Below are 13,309 nucleotides of genomic sequence, written 5' to 3'. Positions count from 1 at the left end.
AGGGGCGATACCTGCGCCCATGGCCACCATCGTTGCCATGCCTTCCCCTACTTGAACTGCCACCGCTCCTGCTGCCACTTCCACCAGCACCCCTCATACCACTTCTTTGATGTGAAGGTGGAATTTGTGGTTGTGCTCCTGGTTGTTGCCTGCAGTGATGACAAACAAAAATTCGCCTTCAGCCCTTCAATCCCTATCTAATTAACCAGAGTTTGGGCCATCATAGACTTCTTACATGCTACTGCATCACTAAAACTACTGATTACTCATTTCACCAGTCAGTCTCGGTGGAAAGTAAAACCCCCAAAGTGGGCATGAGAGGAGGAATTCATAAGGGAACATTCTTTCTCTTTTAAATCGGTAAATTCATAAGGGAACATTTGCAGATGCAAAATAAATAAATAATCTAAAATCAGTAACAACTACCCCGTTTAAAGCAAAAGAAGTATGCATGTGCTTACAAAACATATCCAATCCGTCCATCTGGCAGAAGCATTGGCATCATTGCCAAGCCAGCAGGAGTTGGTCCCCTCCCATAGATCAGGGGCTGCAAGATATGCATGCAAAAATATCAGCAAAAATTTAGAAATTATTAATAACAAGTGAGATAAGCTGCACCAGCTTCTATAGAAAAGCGTATTTTATGTATTAGCACCATTTGAAAACCTATATAACATGTGGTATAACCACCCCCCCCCCCCCCCCCCTTTTTCTCTCTCTCTCTCGAATAAGGATCTAGAAGGAATCTATCTATGTAAATACTCACTTGATTGGAAAAAAAAAAAAAAAAAACATGCATGGATGAGGGAGGGTAACCCATTTATTTATTACTCACCGGTGCAAAGCCTGCTGCACCATATCCTGCACCAAGAGCACCACCAAAGGTACCATCAACTAAACCATAACCAGCACGAGGGGGATACGTTGGAAGCAATCCTGCCTTCTGAGCACTTGATCCTCCAGCCTTTTGATCTGCCTGTGGTTTTGCAAGAGAACACTCCAAAACTTGGCCTAAAATCAAAACAATCCCAAGCAACAGGAATGAATATTTTGTTTGCATTCAGATAAGCAAAATATACTAAGAAACTCAAGCAATGATCACCATCTAGTTCGTATTTTTCTGTATTCTTCACCGCCTTCATGGCACTTGACCTCTCTGCAAAATGTACAAAACCAATTCTATTTTTTTCCTGTCCAGGTTTGGCTGGTGGCAGAACCACTTTTGTGATTTTCCCGTGATGTTCAAATAGCTTCTTTAACTGCTCCTGGGTTATATTCTTTGGCAGATTCTTCACATATACTGCCTTCACCTGTATGAAACAAGTCTTAAGCTTTCAAAGAGCTTGGCCCAATAATTTTATTTTTTTATTTTTTTATTAGTTCTTGGCCCAATAATAAACTGCCATGAAATTCAAAAACGGAATTATGAAAAAAAGAAAGAGAATTTGATGGCTATCAGATCCAGAAGAAATTCAAAACGATAGGGGAGAAGCCCTGATGTACTTCAAAAAAGAACCAATAAAATGATGTACAGACCAGGCATGGATCATAGGCAATACAATACAGTAAGTGTACATTATCCCATAAAAGTCAACCCATCAAATTATTTTGATAAATAAAAATTTTCTTAATAGAAAACCAGGCAAAGCCTGAGAACTCAGGAAGTATACAAGAGACACCTAGTTAAGAGGAGGAAGAAATAGAAACAAGAAAGTCATGAAAGCTAGCCCATTGAAATCTATAACCATTTTCCAAAGGAATAATGCTTGAAAAAAATACTTCTAAGATCCTCCAGGAGCATAGTTCCGGTCATCAACCCATAAATAATCATCAAGGGAGAATAACAAGTTGATTTTCTTTTTACAGAATTTTTTTTTTCTTTTTTTGTTGTGGTGTTGTTTTTTGGGGGAGCAATGTTACATACAGTCGTGGAATTGCAAACGCCGCGTAATCGCTTCGAAAAAGAGTGGGATCCACGATAAAAAAGTTAGTTTTTTTTTCATGTGAGTCCCATATTAATTCATTTTTTTCAAAACGACTGCACGCCGCTTGCACAACCACGACTGCAAATATCATTTCTCTTTTTTTTGGGGGGGGGGGGGGGGTTGTCCCAGATGATTGATTAGTCTAACTTATTGGGTACCACCTCATTCTTTTGCCAGCTTCATATTTATGGAAGCAGCAACAACATTACAGGCCACCCATTCAGGTTCAATGAATCATAACATCTTTTTCTAGGTGCACACGAAGATAACCACTTGTAGTGCTTTATCCAAAAACTAAAAAAGAAAAAAAAAGATTTTGCAGCTTTCACCAGTCAAAAGCATCAGACATTGACAACAGAATCAGAAGAAGAAGATAACAAGACCTGTGAAGCAGCTGAAGAATCGGCATTTTTTGGGTCAGCCCAGCTCACAGTTGGAGCATTATCGCCTAGCTTAAATTTTGGGCTTGTCATCTTTTGCCTTGAATACTCAGCACATGCATGGTTATGATAGTCAACAAAAGCAAAGCCCCGGTTATTGCTTGTGTTCTTCATATCCTGTGACCAAGATTGTGATAAAATCAGCACATGATGCTTGTAACACAAATATATTTTCTAAACCTCTGCCTGTTGTAGAACATAAGTTTCACAAAAGCACGGAGAATTCAGAAAATAAATAAACAAGAAGCAAAAACATAAAATGGAAAAGGAAAAGGAGAAAAATTTATAATCCCTGAAATAAATAACTACCTTTAAAAGGCATAACTTCACATACTGACCTTAACCAGTTCTACAGCAGTAACTCCAGGCCCAATCTCAGTTACAACCTTCCTAAGATCCTCCTCTCCCCAGTTTCTAGGAACATTACCAATGAACAGACGGTGCTTTGCTTGAGATGTTGAACATTTTATTTTTTTACCCTGATAGTGAGAGAGAGAGAGAGAGAGAGAGAGTGTAAAAAAGCTTTAACAATTCTATCATAAATAAGTAGTAGCAAACCCTCGTAAGAAAAATGTTTGTAAATTGCCAAGGAAATAACGCAAACAAAAGGTCTAAAAAGAAGATCTTAATCTTTTACCCATCAATTATATTTACTCCCAATTCAATATTTAACTTGCCATCAAGTCATTCAGCTTACATAGGGAATAAGCAACAAAGAAATGCTGGGAAAAAGGTTATCTTACCTTAAATTCAGTGTTGTTCAGCTCATCAATAGCTTTAGAAGCTAACTCTGCACTTCTAAAGGTTACAAATGCAAAGCCCTTGTTCTCACCTGAATCTTTTCCTTTCATAACTCGAACCTGATGTCACAGAACACTATGGTATTGGCATAAACCTTTACAAAGGGCATATACGATGTTACTTTATAAACAGAAATAGATCTAACCTCTGTAACTTCTCCTATTGATTTGCAAAAGGCCCTCAAATCCTCATCCAAAGCATCGTGGGGAATGCCACCTATGTACACTTCAGAACCATGCGGAGGGAGTGCAAGAAGTTCGGCACATTTTTTCTTCTCGTCCTCATCTTCAACCTTCAGCTCACCACCACTAAGGATTTTCTGTGCATCAGCTCCATCATCATTATTAGTATCCTCCTCTTCTGCTTCTTCCATTTCCTCCTCTTCTTCTTCCACCTCTTCTTCAATTTCTTCAACCTCCTCTTCCTCCTCTACTTCTTCATACTCAATCTCTTCCTCCTCCTCAGGATCTTCATCTTCATCAAGATCGACTTTCTCTTCTGACTCAACTGGCTTTTCAGGCTCCTTTGGCTTTTGAGGTTCAACTTGCTTACCAGAAGATAATGCATTTGCCTTTGTCCGTGGCATCTTATGTGTCAAACAAAACAAGCTTGCGAGGCAACTGTGAAGAAGGCACAGAGGCCAGAAGAATTCATCGGAAGAAGTATACACATATCGACAGGAGGAAACAAAATGAAAGGCCAAAAGGAGTTGTTGAGTATGAAGTTCATTGTTTTTGGTCAACAAAGTATGAATTTCAGCTGTATCCGTCTGATGAAAGACTCAAGGTTGCAATGTGAGAGACTTTTTATCAATGGGATAAGAAAAATTAGTAGCAGCACTAACAGAGACAGGCAAAAGAGACTTCTGAATGATACTTATAAGGATCATGAAGGTGGTACAAAATATCAAAATAGAATTTCTTCAGTATAAGAATGCTGTGACAAAAACATACAGAGCAAAAAAACCATTTCACTTTCTTCATTCCATATAACCCCACAAAATTCAAGAATAGCAGAGAAGCTGAAAATTAAATATTATGAAGATCAATTACGGATTATAGACTTAAATATGGAGATGATAATGATTCATGGTAATCCATGGAAACACAGCAAGGTAAAAAGAAGTTTCCAGGGTTGTTTTTACTTGAGAGTCATTCAGATATAAAAGGAATGGAGCTGCTGAACAATAAGGGGAACAAAGCCACAAAAAAATGTCCACTCCCAGAAAATAATACCAGTTCCAGATAAACGTACCAATATGTGCACCTTCCTGCAATAGATTTACATATACAAGCTGAAATCAGATATTTAGGATGGGCACTGTAGTTTTACATAAGCAGTGTAGCAATATCACACAAATAAACAAAAATTAAACATCTTCTTGCACTGTCTTCAAAAGATATCTTTATCCAAAGATACATATAGCGTGAACCTATTATATAGACTACTCAAAAAATGTCCGAGAGGGTGAATAAAGCATGGTTATTAGCATGCCATCTTCATAGACACGTTCCAATCAAGTAATAGTCAAAGCAAGAATATAGACTATCAATTAAGATTAAAGACAGCTAAATCAAATAGCTTACACAATGCGGGTTAAATTAATTTGATATACAAAAAAGTTGATCATTTGTGGGTTTCATACGTTTTTTTTATACGTTTTTTTTTTTTAGGTTTCTTAAATATTTGTACTAAAGGGAAGACAATTGAAAAGGCGAAAGAACATGTTTTTTTTTTTTTTTTTTTTTTTATGAGCTCGAAAAACAAGAGTTTAACCTAAACCAAAAGGCAAACAATCTATATGTCCATTATACACATGAGCAGACAACAATTAGAAATAAGACAATTTCAAATTCAATCAAGTCAGAATACCTTCATGCAACAGAACAGGGACAAGGGCGAGGGGGGCCCAAAAATCTGAGGAAATAACTATTGGTAAAGGCAAGTTTTGAATTCGCAATGACCTGGGACCACTGCATCAATAAATATTTTGCTTTTCACAGGTTTTTATGCCCTTAAATGTATCTTCATCATTTTTTAATGGTTATTTGCTTATAAGCTTCTTTTTATGGTTCTTATATTTCCTTTTTTTGTTATGAACCCAATCAACTTGGACTGGGCTTAAGGGGCCTCAAGCTAAATTGTTTTCTTTTGTTCTATTGAGTTACTAAGTTGTCCTAGTGGCCCGTGGGCTTATTTTGTTGTTTATAGAAAGTGGCCCGTGGCCTTCTTTTGTTGCTAGTGTGTTGTTAGTCTCTATTCTAGGTCAAGTAGTATACGTACAGGAAGGAGGGTCTGCAGGTGATTATCTGAAGGCTTCTTTTTTTTTTTCTTTATCGGTAATCAAGAAGTTTTATTCATAATAATAGGCAAAGCCCAAGTACACAGGGAGTATACTTGAGAAATACCTAACTAGAGTTTACAACTGCAACAAGAAAGTCATGGACATTTAGTCCGTTACAAACAATGGCCCCCACCCAAGAAAACAATGTTTTAAAGAAGAAAACTTTCAGCTCCTCCATCGTTCTCTCATGGTCTTTGAAATTTCTATCATTTTGCTCTCGCCAGATACACCAACACATACATATGGGAACCATTTTCCATATTGATGCAACTTGTGAATCTCCACGGAGGCCTCTCCAGCATGCTAGAAAATCCACCAATCTACAGGGCATGACCCATGATACTCCAAGACCTATAAAAAGATCAGCCCACATGGTCCCAGCCACCTCACAATGTAGAAACAGATGGTCAACTAATTCCCCATCTTTCTTACACATGCAACACCAGTCCAACACCATTAACCGACATCTCCTTAGGTTATCTGTGCTGAGAATTTTTCCCAATGCTGCTGTCCAAACAAAGAACACTGCTTTGGAAGGAGCGTTCGTCTGCCAAATACTCTTCCATGGGAAAGTGGGCATCCTTGGGCTCCATAAAACTTTGTGAAATGATCTAACTGTGAATTTACCTTTCTTTGAATGACTCCAAAACATCCTGTCCATAATACCCTCGATCATACGTATGAAATACAGTGTTGCATAGAACTATGTGATAACCTCCAACTCCCAGTCTTGGGCTGCCCTAGTGAAATCCACATTCCATTGGGGAAAGCCACCAGAAAAAGCCAACAGATCCGCTATCGCTGCATCCTTGCCTCGTGCTAGCTCAAATATGGCCGGGAAAGTGTCTTTGAGACACCTTTCACCGTACCATTTATCATGCCAAAATCTTACGTGAAAGCCGTCCCCCACTATGATATGAGTATGTCTGCTAAAGGTCTCCCAACCCTTCCTAATGTTTTTCCACAAACCCACCCCATGTGAGCCACGTACCTCATTTGAGCACCAACCACCCCATGGTTCCCCAACCTACGCAACTAGGACAAACTTCTACAAGGCCTCCCTTTCTTGTTTATACCGCCACAACCTTTTTTATTTTATAAGCAAGCATGCATATATTAATAAAAGATTACAAAACATCTGGACGGTCTTTCCCACTATCTAAAAGCAAAATACTAGGACAAAAGGAAATCATGTACATTGAGGCCATTGAGTTTCTATTTACTGCTGAGGCCAAAGAGGATTTTCTAACCACTGCATCAAAAGATTGCAAATATGATTTATAGGAGGGTTTTGCCATTTTTCTCCCACTTTGGTGCTAGTCTTTTCTTTCCAAGCCTGTAAATTTTCTTCATATGAGAGATTCAGCTGTAGTGAAATTTTTTGGAGAGAGAATTCCTTTTGGTTATGAACCACATAATTTCTTAGCCTCCAAATAAAATCTAAGATTAGGCCAATAAAGATTTTGAAAGGATTATCTTCTTGGGAGGTTAGCCCCAGTTTCTGCTTGGGATATAAAATGAACTATATCCAATCCTTCATTGAATTTAATACCAAGGAATAGAGATTTAAAGGCCATTTGCTCTGACTCCATAAGATTCTAAATATGGGACATTCTATGAATAGGTGAAACAGAGTCTCCTCTGTTTCATCACAAAGAGGGCAATTTATGGAGGTTAACGTTGGGATAAAACGTTTGAGATGCTCTCTTGTCGGCAGAATATCCCAAAGAAGTTTCCATAAAAGGAGCTTGTGCCTATCACGGATTCTAAGATTCCAAATTTTCCTCTATTGGATATCTGGATTTACTTCCCTGAGAGGAAAGGCAATATTGGAAGCAAGGTGATGGGTGATTTTGACTAAGAAAATCCCATTTTGTGTTTTTAGTCCAAATGAGACCATCCGATCCTTGGTTTGAGAGGGGCAACGGGATTTTTAGGATTTCATTTATGTTATACTGTTGAAAAAGAGATATTAAGATAGGAATATTCCAGGATCTGTTGGCCTGAGAAACCAACTCTGAGACTTTCAACCATTTACCCAATAGGTTTTGGTTGAATTTCATCAAGTTTCAAATCCCCAATCCACCACCAGAGAATGGAGTGCACACCATGAACCAATTAACCAGATGGAACTTGAACTCATCCCCCAAACCACTCCATAAGAAATCACATTGTAGCTTCTCATGACGGTTAGCAATCTTTGTTGGGAGCGAGAACAAAGACATAAAATAGGTGGGAAGGTTAGAGAGAGTACTCTTAATCAACGTGAGTCTACCACCTTTTGATAAATATAACCTCTTCCAAGATGCCAACTGTGCTCCACCTTTTCGATCACAACATTCCAAATTTGCTCTGATTTGAAAGAAGCACCCAAGGGTAAGCGAAGATACTGCAAAGGTAGAGAGGATACCTTACATCGCAAAAGAGAGGCAAGAACCGCCACTCCGGGAACATACTCCACTGGTACTAATTCAGACTTGGAGAGATTTACTTTCAAGCCCGAAACAGCTTCCAAACAAAGAAGTAAAGCTCTCAAAGATTGGATGTGCTTGAAGTATGCTCCACATAATATAAGTGTGTCATCAGCAAACAACAAATGAAAAATATTAAGAGAACCATCCCCCACTGAGAAACCATAGAGAAAACATGCTTCCACTAGGCCTTCGATCATCTTACTAAGAGCTTCCATGACAGAAAAGGAGTAAAGGAAAGAGCGGATTTCCTTGTCTCAAACCACAAGAGGAGTCAAAGAAACCCACCAATGAACCATTCACCAAGATAGATAATTGGACTGTTGAGATGCAAAACTCCACCCATTTCAGCCATTTCTCTCCAAAGCCACATCTTGCAAGTAGGTGAAGCAAGAATTTCCAGTTAACATGATCATAAGCTTTTTCCATATCTAATTTGCAAATCATACTAGGCTCACGAGATTTGAGTCGTCCATCCAGTACTTCATTTGCAATTAGAACCGAATCTAGAATTTGTCTGCCTTTAACAAATGTGTTTTGTGGCTTCGAGATTAAATTCTCCATTACCATACTCAATCGGTTTGCTAGCACTTTAGAAATAATCTTGTAGACCCCAGTTACCAAGCTAATGGGACGATAGTCTCGAACATCCACTAACTCCACCTTTTTTGGGATTAGTGCTATAAAGGTGGTGTTGAGACTTTTTTTCAAAGCTAGCATAATTATGGAATTCTTGAAACACCCGCATAAGGTCACCCTTGATCACTTCCCAACAGGTTTGGAAAAAGCCCATGATAAAACCATCAAGGCCTGGGGCCTTATCGCTAGCCATACCTCAGACAACTTTGTGTACTTCTTCATCAAAGGGCCTCTCAAGCCGCCCTACACACTGTCGATCTAATGCTAAGAAAGACAACCCATCTACTGTAGGTCTCCATGGTTATTCGGCTAGTAGATGTTTGTAATACTATGCAATGTGGTCTTTGATACTTGCTTGATCTGAAGAAACTGCTCCATCAACTATACTGTATCTATAGCTTTGTTCCTCCGATGCGAATTAGCCACCCTATGATAGAACTTCATGCACCTGTCTCCCTCCTTAAGCCATAGTGCCCTTGATTTCTGTCTCCAAGAGATCTCTTCCATTAGTAAAGCTCATTCAAGATCTGTGATTACCTGACTCTTGCGAGTTTTTTCGGAGTCAGTGAGAGTTCTTGCCTCCTCCTCACCCTCCAAACCCTTTAACTCCTCCAGAAGGGAGTGTCGATGTAATCTTCGAATCTTGTTTTAGCGCTTTCAGCTTTCTTGCCAATATGAAGCTTGGAAAGCCTTGGAACTCATAAAAGGACCACCATCACCTGACCCTGTCTACAAAACCTTCAAATTTAAGCCACATATTTTTGAATTCAAAATACCTTATCCCTCCTTAGTTGCCCCCACAATCCACGAGGATAGGGCAATGATCATAGCACACTCCAGGTAGTCGTCTTTGGGTTACATCAAGAAAATGTAACTCCCAATCGAGAGTGAGCAAAAATCTATCAATTCTCGACCAAGACGGTAGTTCTCGAGTGTTGGACCAGGTAAACAATCCTTCCGTTAGTGGGATATCCATGAGATGCTATTCTAAAATGAAGTCCAAAAATTCCCTTATAGCTGTGAAGTAGGATGTACCTGACCTTTCACTTAGGAACAGAGATGCATTGAAATCCCCCCCCCCCCCCAAGAAAAAAAAATAAAAAAAAAAAAATAACTTGGTAGCTCCCACCAACTAAGAAGTCTCGCCAATTCCTCCCACATTGATCTTCTTTCCGCATCAAGATTAGGACCATAAACTCCTACAAATGCCCATAGGAACCCATCTTCTATATTTACAAAGGAGCAAGCCATAGTGAAATCACCCACACAATCTTCTACTCTTTCCACAACCCTTTTGTCAAACATGATAAGACAACCCGATGCTCCTTTGGAAGGTAGATCCGACCACCCGACATGATGCCCTCTCCACAAACTTCGAACTATTTTCCATGTAATTAAATCTAACTTGGTCTCCTGTAAGCAAATGATATCAACTTACCATTGTCGAAGTAAGTTCCTAACTTGGGAGCCGTTTGGCCTGCTCGTTCAACCCCCTTACATTACAAGAAATGATTTTTGGCTTCATATCGGAACAGTCGCTACCCTTCCCTTAAAACGCCCCCGGCTAGAGCTCCGCTCCCCTCCCTCATCATTCATTGCCCACATAAGCCTCTTGAGTTCTCCTTCTCTTTTTTTGCCCAAACCAAATGAGGGATCATCTTTGGCTTGTGTATGAACAGCTTCCGTAGCTATGAGTAGTGCCAAAAATTCATCTTCAAAACCCACACATTTAATCCCAACGACATGTTTGAGCTCCATGGCTGTTTGAATAACCCAATTTCACACCCCCAAATGGAACAATTTGAATGGAGTAGGTTCTATCCCCTCAACACGGCAACTACCCCACACTGCATCCTCCCCATTTCATCCATCATCTCCACTCCACTTGTAAGCTCACATAACACCAAAGCCCCTTCCTTTACAACTTCCTCTGAGTTACCCACGTTTTCCGCATTGTTGAGGGCAACTGAGAGGGATTTTTCGACCACTAAAATAGATTATGGCGCCATTGCCGAATTCTGAGTGACAAGAGGATGGTTCCGTCAACCCAGAGATATCTTCCAGCCTGTTCTGTGGCCCCTTGCGGTGTTCCAGCCCTCCCCGCAGCTCCCCCATCCTCTCATCTGAGAGATCCAGCAAAGGTTCTGCATGTGTCGACGCCAATGGCGTCGCTATCTCCACCATGATGGCGGGATGCAGCCCATACACGTCCATCGCACCCTTCTGTGCCACTCAACTGGACAAAGATCCTCCAGATGTCGTCAAATCCAACTGCGTATCCCTCCCCAGTTCGCGGATACACTCCTGTCGCTAGGCTTCCGATGCAAAGTTTACCAGCAATAGCCCCTGAGGTTGCCGATGACAAGTCGTTGGTGATGGGCTACTGCCGCTGTTGATGGATCTTTCACCAACAATGAGAAAGACCCATGCAAGCCATCATTGTCGATGGGCTGTTGTTGGGCCAGCAACTTGGGCCCCGCTGAGGACATGGTCCCTTCTCAAAAGAAGGCAAACTCTTCCTAAGCCTCCACCTCGTCTTGGGTTGGGCTTGGCGTGACTAGCCCAAGCCCACACCCATCTTAGCTTTGCCTCTGTCCATCCTCGATTTCAGCCTTGCCCCAGCCCCCTTATGGCCCAAACCCAAGCCCAGCCTAGGAATTAAATCCTAGTCCACGTTACCTATAAGTGCTTCAATAGCCTTCTTCAAACAACATAGTTCCTCCTTCACGCCAACCAGTTCCTCCTTCATCCCAAAGAGTACCTTTTGCCCCTCCCTTTCCCCTGCACAGGCATCAGACAGACCACCTCCAACAAAAACAGGTACACCATCTCGACCAACCCTCTCTGCCAAAGAACACTCTCCTACAACCCCCTTCCTTTTGTCTTTTTCTCCATTTTGTGAAGTCAAAACCTGCCCCTTTCCACCATGAACCACCACCCTACTACCTACTCTACCACCACCAGCAGCCTCAACATATGTCCTAGCTTGCCCACCCACCTCTTTCCCCTTGCCACCACCCTGAACCACCACGGGAGCCTTGGAGAGGTAACATAGAGCGTGCATCATCTCCATGGATAAAGTTTTCCACCCATGTCCTTCCCTCCCTGTCAGAAACACCAGCATGCCTCGACAGCCATTACCACCATATTCAGTAACTTCCAAGTAGTGTCCAAAGGGGTTTGAACACCAGTGAGCAATGATAGCCAAAGACCCAACCTGAAAAGTCTTGAAAAAATCCTTTCTTCCCTCCAAAAGGTAGCATTCTTCCACCATGTTTGCCAGCCAACCAGCACTAACAGTACTGAAACCCAACTCCTTCGTCACCTTTCCTCTTTTAGTAATACAAAAGAAGCCCCCCCCCCCCCCCCCCCCCCCTCCTCTTTCCTTCTAATGCTAAAATAAAAACCTTAGTTTCTATGAGTAAGTGTTTAAGGTAACCCATCTTCAACCAGAAACAGCGGCAAACCCTATATATCTTAAGGCTTCCTAAGAATTCTCTTGTATTCCTGGAGGTTAGGGTTCCTCAAAATGCCCTGTTATCCTTTTACAGTAACTTTAACTTTCTGAATCCACAAGGGTTACTTCTCCATCCACTATTAGGACCATAACATTTTTCCACTTGTTGAAGTTCTACATGTATCCCTTTTATTATTTTTATGATCCAATTTGGTAGTATATTTCTGCTTTCTAAGGAAAATTTCTTCAAGAAATTGCATATTTTTTAAAGATTCTCAACGCATTTCAACATGAAAAAATATATTATGCTTTTTTATTTTCAGTAACTCATTTTATCCAAAAACATTATTTTCAGTATTTATTATTCTATTTGGAATGTGTAAATATACTTTTTTAATGCACTTATTGGTTTAAAGTTACTTGAGGTTTTTTACTTATTAATCTTGAAAAATGTAGCTTTTCCTTAGTCTTGAATTTCTTTTTTTTTTTTTTTCCCCCATTCTTTGTTAAAACAAAATGCCATTTTTTAATAACTTAATATTGCTATTAACAAAAGTCGAACCACATATTAGTTCCAAAAAATTTGGCCCCCAAAGATTTTAATCCTCGCTTCGTCCCTGCAGCAGAAGGTAAGACTTTTCACATTCGAATAAGCCCATGCAATAACAAACCACACGCCCAAAAGTGCAAACTGAAATATATATGGGGAAAGGAAAAAAAAAAACCCTAACTTCGAAGCCCCAGTTGCTACGCATATAAAACTCAACTCACATACAATGAAATTATACTAAAACAGGCTCCAATTTCAACAGAACACATTCAAATTATGCCACCATGACAACTACATTAAAGAAGAATTCAACAGAGACAGTCAGAGAGAGAGAGAGAGTACCAAGAGGCTACCTTCGGAGATTGATTTTTGTTTATTAGCTGCAAAATTCTTAACAGCAATTGAAACTGAAACTCAGAGATTGCGTGATCGAAACTTCCGCTCTCGCAAATGTAAGAAATTATTGCACCGCTCAAAGCTTGAATTTTTATGAATCTGGTTTTAAGAAACCCTAGAGTGGAGTTAGACGTTTCTTAATTGGGAGCGGCCTTCTAGGTGCTCCCCCACGCAATTATTGTGCGTTAATTACAGATATCAATTCCTTATCACCAAATGGGGCTTC

General features: G+C 40.2%; 1 protein-coding gene across 1 annotated transcript; it reads right to left on the bottom strand.

Annotated features, from left to right (window-relative positions):
* On the bottom strand, positions 1–5,119 carry LOC122293331 (heterogeneous nuclear ribonucleoprotein Q-like; the record flags this gene model as incomplete). The annotated part of the gene is given in 10 exon segments (XM_043101880.1): positions 1–149; positions 462–547; positions 836–1,011; positions 1,103–1,310; positions 2,369–2,542; positions 2,764–2,904; positions 3,169–3,285; positions 3,372–3,846; positions 4,462–4,496; positions 5,099–5,119. Coding segments are annotated over 10 exon segments (1,567 nt in total), but the record flags the coding sequence as incomplete, so codon positions are not given.
* Positions 5,120–13,309: the final 8,190 nt, after the last annotated feature.

This window comes from Carya illinoinensis, chromosome 14, assembly GCF_018687715.1.
Source record: "Carya illinoinensis cultivar Pawnee chromosome 14, C.illinoinensisPawnee_v1, whole genome shotgun sequence".
Classification (NCBI taxonomy): Eukaryota; Viridiplantae; Streptophyta; class Magnoliopsida; order Fagales; family Juglandaceae; genus Carya; species Carya illinoinensis.
This window is presented reverse-complemented; position numbering and strand designations above follow the sequence as displayed.